Genomic DNA, 12,996 nt, shown 5'->3' on the forward strand with positions numbered 1-12,996 from the left:
AACAAGGAAGCTGGATTGATGCAGGAACAGATAAGATAGGTAGATAGATAGTTTACAAGTTTATTAATCCCCAGAGGGGAATTGATTGGAATTGCTGTACAATGATAATTGATAACCAAAATAGTATATTAGTTTAACTTTTTACCACCTGCCCAGTCAGGCAAGTGAGTTCCTAGTTTTACAAGCCTAATGCAGCATTTTTCTTGCGTTGGGCTAGCAGGCAATCCTTACTGTTGTTCCCTGAATTTAGTGTTGGGGACAGGGTCAGCAGTAAAATTAATTTTAGCCACTTAAAAAAATATCCACCCAAAGGAATGTGGAGTAGAATTCAGGAGTAGCATTTTGAATTAGAATTAGAATCAGTATTTAGAAATGAGGAATTTAGAATTAAAAATGTATTTGAGAGTGCTGTAAATGACCGATTAGAATTTTGTATTTAACAAAGCTATGTAATAACGTAGCTTAACGTAACCTGCAATCAATATCAATTTAAGTATATGCTGTATTTAGAATATTTTCATGGCTGCACCTTGCTATTAGACAGCCTTTTCTGATGGGATAGATTCGAAGAGATAGTTGTGATTATTTGAATTGGACTTGTATGAGGTACTTATTGATATTCAGTGTATTACCCACAGTAGATGCTGGTTGACACAGCCCCAGTTTCGAGAAGCAGAAAGGAGTACGAGCACAGACACTAAGCAGTCAACTTTTTCTGTCCATATGATTTGTCTGCCTAGATGTTTAATGAGCTCTTTAGCTCATCCTCTGATGTTATATAGATCTGACAACTACAGTAGACACTATGTACCTTGTGTTTTGCAAAATAATATTTATTTTACATACTGTGTGCTGTGCTTCTCACATTGGTCTTAGTCTTATAAATTCTTGTTACTTCTCACACATAGTTTCACAGTTTCTCACCTATGTCATCATTTGACACGCTCAGGTGCATTTCTGTCCCACTAACTCAGTGCTGCTACTGTTTTTCATTTACTCTCCCAGTTGTCCTCTCATGCTCATATAGCAACTGCTGCTTTATTGTGTTTTACTCATTTTTCATTTCAAATTTTGGAGGCCTGTCAGATCTCATCTTTGCTTATCTCGGATTCAAACTTTTAAGAAGAGCATTCTCACATTTGAAGCTACCAGAGAAGCCGTGTCTTCTGCCGGTGTGTGTTTTTCACTCGCACTGGCCTCAGTTTGTGTGTTTAGCCTTGGTTGGTTAATGATGGCTGGCCATCATCGTGTCTGTTTGGTCACACACATTGTGTTATTGATTCCAGGGATATCAGAGACAGGTTAGCCATGGTGCTCCTGTACCAGCCAGGGCAGGATTCCACGCAGCATATTAGAACCTGTCTGAACCACACCCAGCATTCATTACACCAGGCCTTTCACTCTGGGCATGTGTGTGGATTGCATTTTTTTTTCTCTTGTGTTCTGTCATATTTACACAGCCAGGCTCTGGGTACAGATAATGCAGACTGAGGGGTAGGATCAAGAGGCAGGAGGATTTGGTTTCAGCGCATTATTGTTGAGCCTGTATGGCCTTAAAAAAGCAGTACGACCTTTTATTTTTTCTGTTGGATCAGATTATATACTCTACAAGCAGAGCATATGCTGACAGCTGTTTGCTGTTGAACAGCACTGGTTTGTTGTTCCTTAATGTAATGCTTGTACTGACACAGCAAAACCACGCAGAACCAGGTCTGATCAGAAGGACATGAATGCAGATAAGCTCAAGCTGATGGGTAGCCTGCTGCCCTCAGCTGGTCAGTTGACAGAATAGCTAGTCACAGATTGTATTTGAAGTGAAAATGACTTGACAGAGCAGAACACACGCTAAAAACACTTTCATGAAAGCTCATGATAAGAAAAAGTATTATTCTGTATCCTGGTGCATTGCTCTAGTAAGTCATAAGATACTAATAAAGACACAAAAATAAAGGTGTCAACTGCTGTCACTTTTCACAGTGGAAGACAGATTCTGATTGGCTTTTAAGTCAGGAAGTTGTGGTCATATCGGTTGGGGAGGGAAAAAACACACATCCTCCGTAAAGACACATGAGAAATGACACTGTGAGCAGGCTGGTCCTCCCTCTTACTGGAAATCAGTACGTTTCTCTAAAAGTTCAAAAAAATTAGGGTCAGTGGCTATTTAGAAAACTAATTTGGAAATAAGAAGCAGGGTAAATTAATTTATTTATCACAGCTGGTCAACATGGTAAATCAACCCTGCTTTTGAAAGATGGAGTGAAAAGAGAAGTGGTGTCCTCAGTTGTGTCAAACTATAAATTTCAGAAGTCAAAGCAACGTCCTTTCACAGCTCAAGAGGACTAGTAAATAAATAAATAAAAACAAAATAAAATAAAATAAGCAAAAAATTTTAAAAACTGAAGGCTAAATTAAAAAACAGCTGCATTGTGATCTTGTAATGAATGTTTAATCCCCAGTATCAGAAACATCATCAACAATTACTATGTGTGGACTGTTGAAGTATCGTTTAACAAGACGCCAACTCCTCCCCCCACCAGTCTGCTCAGTAAAAGGAACATCAGTATCAATTGCTAATCCGAACTGCACTGTTTTATGTTTATGTCATTTTCAGGCACCAGTGACCCTTATGTGAAATTCAAACTGGACGGGAAAACATTCTACAAAAGCAAAGTAATTTATAAAGAACTCAATCCCACCTGGAATGAGACCTTCTCCCTCCCTGTGAAGGATCTGAACCAGAAACTGTACATCAAGGTAACTTACAGTCACTTTTTATGAGTTAAATGCATTATTCACTGGAAAAAAACATTATTTTTTCGTGGGAGAGTGTTTCTGTTAAAATCAGAAGAGCACTGTAGTCAAGGTGTTGGTTTTGTCAAGTGGTCAGTCAAGCTTCTTTAATGTGTTTGATGTTACAATGTGTTTGCATATCACAGTGTTTTGGGGGAGTTACTGTGATTGCACCTCAGGTAGTGCAGCCTCAGAGCCACGTACGAGGTGAAGTCTAAAATGCAGCTGTGTGTGGGATAAGTCTCAATATCAAATAAATGTTTTATTCAGCAATGCTCTTACTGAGAATATTGCTACTGCAGCACTTTGCCTCAAGTCACTTGTTTGTTTCAGCCACCCTCTACCTCAGGCTGAAATTTCACCATTCATCGTTGAGTAAATTAGCTAAAGTTACTGAATAATTCGAAGCTTCGTTCTTAACATTGCCATTCGAATGCAAAATCAACATTCAAATGCTGTGCAGGTTTATTGTTTGTTGTACATGTCGATTCATTCTGTCAAAATGTGGTATTTCTGCATTGTTGCAAATAAAGATTAGGCTACACTAACATTATTAGTATCTTGCTATTTGTAGAACTGGATTCCTGTGGTGGCTGTGTAGGGTTGTATTCAGCTTGTGTGATCCAAACATTTCCAGTAGTCAAAATTCATTGAAAAAAGGTAAATGTAATAATTTCTAAAATTCGTAAATTTTTATCTAACAAAATTTCTAGCTTCAACCCATATTTGTTGACATTTACATTTCAAAAACAAGATTTTCACTGAAAATTTCACTCAATGTGTCATTGTTAAAATTCATGGCTGCTCAGTTTCTGCACAACATTCACAGAAATGATAAACTGTGATCATGATTTATGAGGCTCCACGGACAGTAGTGCAAGCAGCCACTCACTGTTACAATATTGCGTCAATGATGCCCTCTGTCTTAACAGTCTCTTGGTGTTTGGTATGACACAGGTATATGACCGTGATCTCACTACTGATGACTTCATGGGCTCTGCCAGCGTCACCCTGAGTGATCTGGAGATGGACAAGTGAGTGCCTCCATGAGAGTATGATGGAAAACTCTGAGAAGTATGACTAGGGAGCGGTTGGAGTGTACACTGTTCATGTGTAGTTTACAGTATAATCTCATACTGGATTTTTGAGGCCATTACTGTCATTGATACAATAGATTTTATTCTTTAAATGCTGCTTTTCTAAAAGGGATTGTGAGCATGATATGTACTGAATGAGACATTTTCAGTAGGACAGTAAGTACGTCAGTGCTCTCTGGTGGACAGACTATGTAATAGCTACACTTAAAAAATTCCTCAAGCATATCTTTGGTATTTCTCTGCTGCAGTTTCTTGTTACTTATTGGTCCATATTCATCACTCTGACCAATTTATTGCTTAAGGAAAGCTATTTATTTGGATTGAAAGAGGAGAAAATCAGGAGTTGCTCCGTGTTAAGTTTTCTCCTCAGCAAACAACAAACAGTGCAGCTGCAGCTTTACTCTATAATTTAATTTCTGTATGTACTAAACCAGTGGTTCCCAACCATTTTGGTGTTTTCCCCCTTACAATGAAGCTTTGCCGACTTGTGACCTTCTGTCACAGGTGGCATAACATCTGTGTTTGGTGGCCATTTCAATCAAAGATTCAAATTGTTTTATTTTTGCCTTAAGGAATAAAATTATCCAGTGTTTCACAAGAAAAACAGTACAAGAAATACATCATTTTGTGTAGCGGAATGTGTTGTCCTGCTCTCCTGTCCTCTTAGTCATCTAGCAAACCTTTAGAATACATAAGCAGCACACAGCTGTCCATCTCTGATCTGGACCTGTTAAATCTCTTTAACTGAAGCAGACATTTGCCACTTTTTTTCCAGAGTCAACGAGTTTTCTTTGCCTTTGGATGACCCAAACAGCCTGGAGGAGGACATGGGAGTTGTTCTGGTGGACATGAGTCTGTCACTCAGAGAAGGAGACAGCAAAAGAGGAAATGTATGGCAAGCTGCCATATATATTTACTGCATGTTATCTGGCAGTAGGGATGGATTGCATTTATTATACATTTATATTTTTATTTAATGTTTCTGTCTATGTCCTACTAACCACAGTGTCATTCTGTTTTGCACCTAACATGCATGCTCCTGTTGGCAGCGGTGGCCCCAAAAACGAAAACGAAGTATTAGGGTAAGACATGATGGAGGGAACACACTGGACAGACATTAAGTAACATTTTATGGCATTTTATAAAATCTGACAAGTGAATGTGAAAAAATTAGTTTTTCTACACAGTAATTGTATGATTAAGCAGTAGGTCATTGTCAATCTGTGGTCACTGATATTTTAGGTATACCTACCTAATACCTCACACACGTCTTGCCTCTAAAACAGCATAAAAGGCCTTTTTTCCCCACTGAATCAATACACAACTGGATTTGTTGTGTGTATAGAGGCGCCCCTCAACACAGCACTGTTGAACAGTATATGTGTGGGCCTTACTATTATCTTTTAGTTTCAGTCTGCTTATCTCTTATTGTCAATAAATCCCATGAAAAGACCAAAGCCGACAATGAATTGATTCTGCTAACAAGCATTGTATGCGTATTAAAAACTTGATACACCCTGTTTATCTGTGCTATTCTTATCTAAAATCTATAAATGCAGTGAAAGTGGGCACTGTAGTTTATTTTGAATTGATCGCACATACCCCGTCCTGTTGATGCCAATTATTCCACCTTATAAAGGGTGACTAATTATCTAATGCTAAAACATTTGATTTATGGGACAATAACAATAATAATAATAATAATAAGAGGAGCTGAGGAATGTCAGCTACAGTAATATTAATCTAAAGTAAGTTAGGTTGTAGCGATAAAACCCCAGAGTGGATTACATTTAGCAAGGCTATAATTGTATATATGTATAATTGTGACCCTTTTTTTAAGATTTATGTTGTCAGTCCGAAGCACAGACAAGGTAGGAAAGCTGAGAATACTCACCGTCTTTTTTCTTTTTTTTTTTCATGGAATTCGTTGAAAATAACAAAAAGAAAAAAAAAGGAATATTGGCAGGCTTGTCCATTAAATGCATCTGGTCGTTGTGTTCTGACTTCACTAATGAGGTGTTTTCACCTACAGATCAACTACTGAATGCATGCTTTTTTTTGGCTTATCATGCTATTTTCTGTACAGCCTATCCTCTGTAGTGCATGAATCTATGAGTCTGAGTGGGGCGGCTCTTTCTAAGAAAGTTTGAACCACCACATCTGGCATCTTCTCTCGTTCCTTGGATTAGCAGAAAAACTTGTGTCCGTGTCTGCATGTTTATAGTTTGAGTTGCAGCCACATGATTTTGTGTTAGCATTACTACACAGGTGTACCTAATAAAGTGGCCAGTGAGTGCACGTTCCCCTGCTGCTTCAGATACCTATTGTTCCCTGCCAAGTGTATTCAGTGAGGTCTGTTAATTGAAACGTGGTTTTCTGCCTATGCATGTGGCAGAACACATTCAGACAGGACGTCAGCGCCGGCTTGATCTGCATTAATTGAATCTGGGTTAAATGTATCTCCCCACAGTGCTGTGTCTCCATGTAAGCTCAGCTAATTATCTTAGAATATGCCTCCCTATTATATATGGAAGAGAGACGCTGCTGTGCATTGTAGCTACTGCAGGCTTTACCTAATCTCTCAGTGAAATGAAATGAACAATTTCATCCCCTTTTCACTGGAGAGGACAGATAATGTGGTTTCATTCAGCTGTCATCTACGGGTGCTTGTTGTAATGTCCATTGCACTGATTTGCAGCATGTTGCCATTGGATTTAAGCTTTACATGGTATAGGTGACAATTTCACTTTGGGTTTTGTTCCCTTTCTTACAAGAAAGAAAAGATTTATTATTAGTTAATATGTAAATGAAGGATTTCATTTGATTGAAGTAATAGATATCCTGATACAACATGCAAGTTTTCGAATCTCTTTTTTTCCTCCCTCTTTCTCCCTTTTCCCTTCTTTCCTTTGTTTCAAATCCGTCTCCTGCAGGCGGGAGGCTCTTCTCAGAGCTTTCGTCTGTCAGAGACGCTGAAGAAGAATCAGCTGTGGACCTCTGTGGTGTCAGTGACTCTGGTCGAGGGTCAGGAGCTGCCGCTGGACACTCCAGGAGGTCAGCTCTTTGTTCGCTTCAGACTGGGAGAGCAGAGATACAAAAGCAAGGTACTGGATGGAGGACTAATGTTTTTCATCTCCTCCACTCCCCTCCTCCTCCCACTCTTGAATTGTCTTTGTTATTCTTAAATTCTCTTCCCCCTCCACTTCCTCTGCTCATTTTCTCCTCCAATCCCAAACATTTTTCTTCATTATTTAATTCATAATCTTAAACTCTACACTTGTATTTTTCTTTCCTTATCTTTCTCTGTCATTTCCCTTCTTTCCCAAATGTATTTAGAAAAATACTGAAGTGTTTCTTCAAAACCAGACATTTGAATTTATCCATTTATTAGTATATACAATGTACAACACCGATTCTAGAAAGGTGTTAACAAAAGTAAAAAAAAAGTATAGATTGAGACAATATTGTAGCGATGACTGCTTTCACAAAAATTTAACACAATGAGATGTTGGCAAATTATAGTCAGTAATGTGGGTATAATGACTAATCAGGTAAAGGTGAATCATATAACAGTTATAACAGTTTAATAAGTTCAGAGAATGACATCACTTTACTGTAATGCAGCATTTAAAACCAGCCAATACAAACAAGGAAGACAACACAACATAAAATTATCCAAAATCTAAGATGGTATCTAGTCTCATATCACAACATTAGTATAATATTGATATACTCCCCAGCACTAGTCCAGAGTGGCTTGTGATGAATACAACAGTACAATAATCTGCTCTTAAGTGCAAATGATAGACTTTAATGCACTATGATGATCACAGATCATGTAAAAGAGAAGTTCTGGGAAAGACATGGAATAAGATGGATGGAAAATGGACTTGTGCCATGAAATGCCTGAACGCTAATCATTGCTCATCCTGGCAGCTGGATGATATCTAGCAACGATGCTCACTTTCTTGTGCTGCTGGGTCGGTGGCCGCTGTCATTTATGATCATCTTGCTATTCTGCAGCATCATCCTTTACACATCAAGGCTGCAATCTAATGAGCGGCATTGTTTCTTTTATTTCTTGTATTTATTTTTCCTGTCTAATATCGAGGTTCAAAGTGACAGTAATTACTTTTTATGCCTTCATGTGTGATGTGGAATTTCTGATGAAACAAAATATTCACACACACGACTGTTGGAAAATCAAATTTACAAATGTGGTTAAAAAAACTGGACACAGCAATTGGTTAATGTTCTAAATATTAGCTGTGGATAACAAATGTTATAAAAGTCCACGATTTCTGACATTCGACTGACACAAGATTGATTTCTGATTGACCATTCACCTCCTCCAACTTTTGTTATTAAGCTTTAGGCCTGTATATTTTGTATGGTACCTTCTTTCTTCTAATATATATCTTTTCTACCTTTTTCTGTGATTTTACCCATATGTATCTTATTATGAGGATATTTGTGTACTTACGGTGTCCTATGGTGATGTAGGCATTCTGGAGCTACTCTTCATCTGAATCTGCAGATTTTGTTTTCTGACATTACTTGTACCTCATTATCTAATCAAAATGGAAATGTAATATTTATATCTAATTTGTATGGGTGAATTATAGATGCTATTGCCCATTATTTTTTTCTTTTTTGTATTGGAAAATATGAACCTGTTGGATTCTCCACTAACTGGAGCCTGATTATTTTTAAAGGCACACCTAATGCCAATCAAGCACTGAATGAGTCTGATGAAGCAACATGCTAAACACGCAGTTGTTTGTTTTTAATGTAATCTATTAATAAAATAGTATCCAGCCAAGTATCCTGGTGTGCGCTTTAACTTTGATTTTTGGTTTAATGTGGCTTACCCGGCACAGCTGGTACCCAAGAGAGAAGCACTGCTGTGCATGGCGTATCTTCAATATCTTTCTTTTTTTTGATTCAGAACTGACTTTTTCAGCATGTAGAAAAAGTTAATTACCATTGCAACATAAAAGGAAAATTAGGGCATGAATGTTTTTTGACTCCATTATATGCATTTGAATGGCTACTTTTTAATGTTTTATGGTCTAAATTAATTTCTGATTCAGAATCACTGCAAAGTGTCCAAACCTCAGTGGAGAGAGAGGTTCACCCTAAACCAGTACTTGGACGGTTCAAACATCCTGGAGGTGGAGCTCTGGTCCAAGGAAGGACGAAGGACCGAGGAGTGTTTAGGAACGTGAGTCTGCATTCAGAAGCTCTGTGTTTGTGTATACTTTGCCCTTCAAAGCCTGTATGGGAACAATCTTAAAACGAATGATGTGATTCATTTTGCTGCAAAACACCTGAACCCTGTGAACGACAACAAAAACCGTCCTTTTTAAAAAGAGGTTTGACATTTCATCCCGAGGAACTGCTGTGATTTTGCACCTGATAATTTGGAAGAAAAGACCAATGTCAGCTGCGAGATTGGTGTGTGTGTGTCTAAGTGAACGGTCAGTTGTTTAGTGTGCAGCCTTCATAATGTTGCCCCCAAAAAATGCCCAGTGAGTCTTCCCATATAGCAATGACCAATGTGAAAAATGTAGGCTGGCACTGCAAGGATTAAATGTGGATTAGTATCTCTTATCTTGTGAATGTAGGTCTGTGCACATGTGTATACTTGCTTTATGCCTGTATGTGCGCATACTATTTTTTATGTGTGATGTATTTAGACTTTTAGGTTCATAAGGCTACTGTAACTGCATGAGCATGCAGTTTCAGATCCTTTGTATGTGTGTGTTTGTGTGTACAGGTGTGAAGTGGACTTGTCCAGGGTCCCTTTCAATCAGAGGCAGCTGTTCACACACACCCTGGACCAGGGAAGAGGACGCTTGGTCTTCCTGCTTACGCTCAACACATGCAGTGGAGTCTCCATCTCTGACCTCTGTGCCGCACCGCTCGACGAACCACATGAGCAACAGAACCAGCTGGAAAACTACGTCAGTACTATTAATACTTCTATCTGTACTGTACCATGGGTGCATCACTTACAGCTGAAGTGTCAGTATACAGTGTGTTAGTGTGTGAGTTATTGGATTGTTATCAGTGTAATCTTTAATCTAGTTTTATAATATAAAAGCAGGTGGTGACCAAGAGATAAATTGAGCTCTGCAGAAAATCTGTTAATTAAGGTAGGTAAAATCCATTACAATAAGATAAAAGTGAAGATAAAGGTGTGTGGTATACTCAGTGATTAAAAACTGGCATCTAGGGATTCAGAATTTGAGTCAATTTTAGGTTTGTTAAGTTTAAACAAGATTTTTGCACTGCTTTCTTTGATGAAAGGGCAAAATATGGTGGTGTCTACCTTGTAATGAGAGAGTCGGCAACAAAAATTCCTGCTTTATCAGTGTTTTTAACATCAGCTAGTGACAAGGTCTGTAAGTGTTAAAAGTAAGTGTTGAGTGTTAAAATACAGCTTGGTGGCATGGTGGATATAACATTGAAAACAGACATAATTGCAGTGTTGGGGAAGCAACTTTGAAAGCATAACTTTGCAACCAATTACTTCACACTGGAAAAAGTTGGACTTCAGCAAAGCTGCATTTAGGAGAAATCTAATTTGTTTAATTAAACTGCCTTATAAATAAATGATCAAATTTACAATGTACATGTTATACGAAATTATTTTAAAAATGTAATGCAAACTTGTTCACAGTTCATATGTAATCTAAAAAAATGAAATGCCCCGCTTTGTCCACAATTGTAGATTCAGTAGTTAACAACCCGAAAAATGCCAGAAAAGTATTTTAATTGCTTGAATCACTATGCAAATATGAATATAATTGATCTACCAGCAAGCCAGTGCATAATGTAGCTAAACTACCATTTTAATAACATCCAGTACACTACTCCCCAACACTGCATGGTGGCAAATGAAGTTGCACATTGAAAATAAAAAAGGGCCAACATTAACACTTCTCATAAACCATCCTTGATGATGGACAGACAGGGGGAGGGACAAATATTTAGGACTGTGTTGGATATACCATCACTTAAAGCCTGCCTTAAAGATTGTTAGAAAAAGTTGCACTACACATTTCACATTTTATCATCAACCATTTTCCAAAGCATAACATTTTTTTAGAGTTTTTAGTTTTGAGCTTCTGTTTTGTCATGCCTGTCTTGCAGCCACTGGTTTCAATCCATGCAGGAAAAGTAGGAAAATAAAATAACAGCAACTTGTTTAAAATGGGTAATGCATCATGGTGAATATTTCGTAACTTTCAAAACTAGATTTTAGCTGTGTCACAATGCATTGCAAGTTTTTAAGTTCTTGTGGAAATATGAGATGTACGGGTCAAAACAAAACTTTTCTGATGCAGAAGGAAAAACTTTTAAAACTAGATTTTAGCTGTGTCACAATGCATTGCAAGTTTTTAAGTTCTTGTGGAAATATGAGAAGTACGAGTCAAAACAAAACTTTTCTGATGCAGAAGAAAAAATGTCACCTGAATCTGTATCTGGTCTAAGGACCAAAATGCAGTTTTTTGATTAACATTATTTTGAGAAAGGAGATAGTGTGCAGAAGTAATCTTTTGTTAGTAATTTTTTTCCTCCAATATAATGCTATAGCTTGTGAAAGCACCGCTTTTTGGTCTCTCAAATCCCAGATGTCACAGCTTAACACAAACTTATTAATCAAACTTAATTGAAATTTTCATGTTCATTTTTCCTGTCTGCTTATTGTCCCCACAGAGTTTGAAAACGACCCTGAATAACCTCCGTGATGTTGGTTTCCTTCAAGTCAAAGTGATCAAGGCCTCAGATCTGCTGGCTGCTGATTTAAATGGTATGTCACACATTTGGACTTAAGTTCTGTCTTTGTTCGGTCACACTGGACAGAGGAAGCCCAGTGTGAAACTGTTTTTGTCATGTTCTGCAGGCAAGAGCGATCCCTTCTGTGTGTTGGAACTGGGGAATGACAGACTGCAGACCCACACAGTCTACAAGAGCCTCTACCCAGAGTGGAATAAAGTCTTCACATTGTCAGTTTGAGTCTCTTTTCTCTCTGTAATACTACAGTATGTATGTAGCATGTATGCTTTATGTTGGGACATGGAGTGCTTCTGTTGCGTGGGCTGCTTTGTGCAGATTATCTTACCTCCTTGTTTGTCTCCGCAGCCCTGTCAAAGACATTCATGATGCTCTGGTGGTGACTATCTTTGATGAGGATGGAGACAAGGCGCCAGACTTCCTGGGAAAAGTTGCCATTCCCCTGCTCTCGGTACTCACAACCTCACTGAGAGTCCTTCATGCACACAATAGACTAATCTATTTACACTCTGTGTCTAAATTAAAGTGAAGAGGGTGAAAACACTCCAGCGGGTTGAAGACTTGCTAAGATGTAATCCAGCGTGACTGATGGTCAGGTTCATGGCTGAGTTCAACACCTGATGCCCTTTCTGTCCTGCAGATCCGCAGGGGACAACAGATCGCCTTCCCGCTGAAGAAAGAAGACTTAGGTAGGATGTCGAAGGGGAGCATCACTCTGGAGCTGGAGGTTATTTTTAACCCTGTAAGTAAAAGTTCAGCTTGCAAAGAGGACATGAATACATCATGGCTCTGGAAGATGAGCCTGATTCTGTGTGCTTCTTGTTGCTTCATGATGTTTTTTTTTTTTAAATCAGGTCAGAGCAAGTATAAGAACCTTCCAGCCAAGGGAGAGAAAATTCATGGAGGATAATCCCAAATTTTCCAAAAAGGTTTGACATAGCTCTCATTCATTTACTGTACAATGTAGGTTTTGGGAGTCATAATTTTGCACTGAGTCAAAAAAAATTGTAATGCAGTTTAATTGCAGTTGTTAAGTTGATTTTTATTCATGCAGAGCAGCATACACTTGCATAGAAAGGACAGATTAGCATTTGAACTCTATCGATTGATAAATTATTTTGTTTACTGTAGGGCTAAGCTATATTATCTATAAATAATGCTTTATCTCACTACTTAGGCCATTCCATGATATACAATAAATATCATGATATAAATATTTTCTGATAGGACAGGAAAGGGGGAGGGAGAGTGGTGGGATGACTTGCAACAAATAGCTGCAGATGGGTGTCAAACCCACAGCCACTGC

The 12,996-nt window shown here is 38.2% G+C and overlaps 1 protein-coding gene across 3 annotated transcripts in view; it reads left to right on the plus strand.

Moving 5' to 3' along the window:
- The window catches only part of mctp2b (multiple C2 domains, transmembrane 2b), a 48,363-nt gene that overhangs the window by 20,585 nt on the left and 14,782 nt on the right, over nt 1-12,996 (plus strand). For 2 of the 3 annotated variants that reach the window (XR_014770718.1, XM_084721520.1), the window contains exons 4-15: nt 2,612-2,754; nt 3,748-3,824; nt 4,663-4,777; nt 4,937-4,969; nt 6,821-6,991; nt 8,981-9,111; nt 9,667-9,853; nt 11,613-11,706; nt 11,800-11,902; nt 12,039-12,141; nt 12,331-12,432; nt 12,545-12,619. Coding sequence is in view for 2 of the 3 variants with exons in the window: in XM_084721520.1 (XP_084577646.1) it covers nt 2,612-2,754; nt 3,748-3,824; nt 4,663-4,777; nt 4,937-4,969; nt 6,821-6,991; nt 8,981-9,111; nt 9,667-9,853; nt 11,613-11,706; nt 11,800-11,902; nt 12,039-12,141; nt 12,331-12,432; nt 12,545-12,619 (1,334 nt within the window). In the remaining variant the exon portion in view is untranslated. The remainder of the gene's footprint in view (nt 1-2,611; nt 2,755-3,747; nt 3,825-4,662; nt 4,778-4,936; nt 4,970-6,820; nt 6,992-8,980; nt 9,112-9,666; nt 9,854-11,612; nt 11,707-11,799; nt 11,903-12,038; nt 12,142-12,330; nt 12,433-12,544; nt 12,620-12,996) is intronic. The other variant, XM_084721532.1, reaches the window with a different exon arrangement.

Source organism: Lutjanus erythropterus, chromosome 1, assembly GCF_056507025.1.
Source record: "Lutjanus erythropterus isolate fLutEry1 chromosome 1, fLutEry1.hap2, whole genome shotgun sequence".
Classification (NCBI taxonomy): Eukaryota; Metazoa; Chordata; class Actinopteri; order Lutjaniformes; family Lutjanidae; genus Lutjanus; species Lutjanus erythropterus.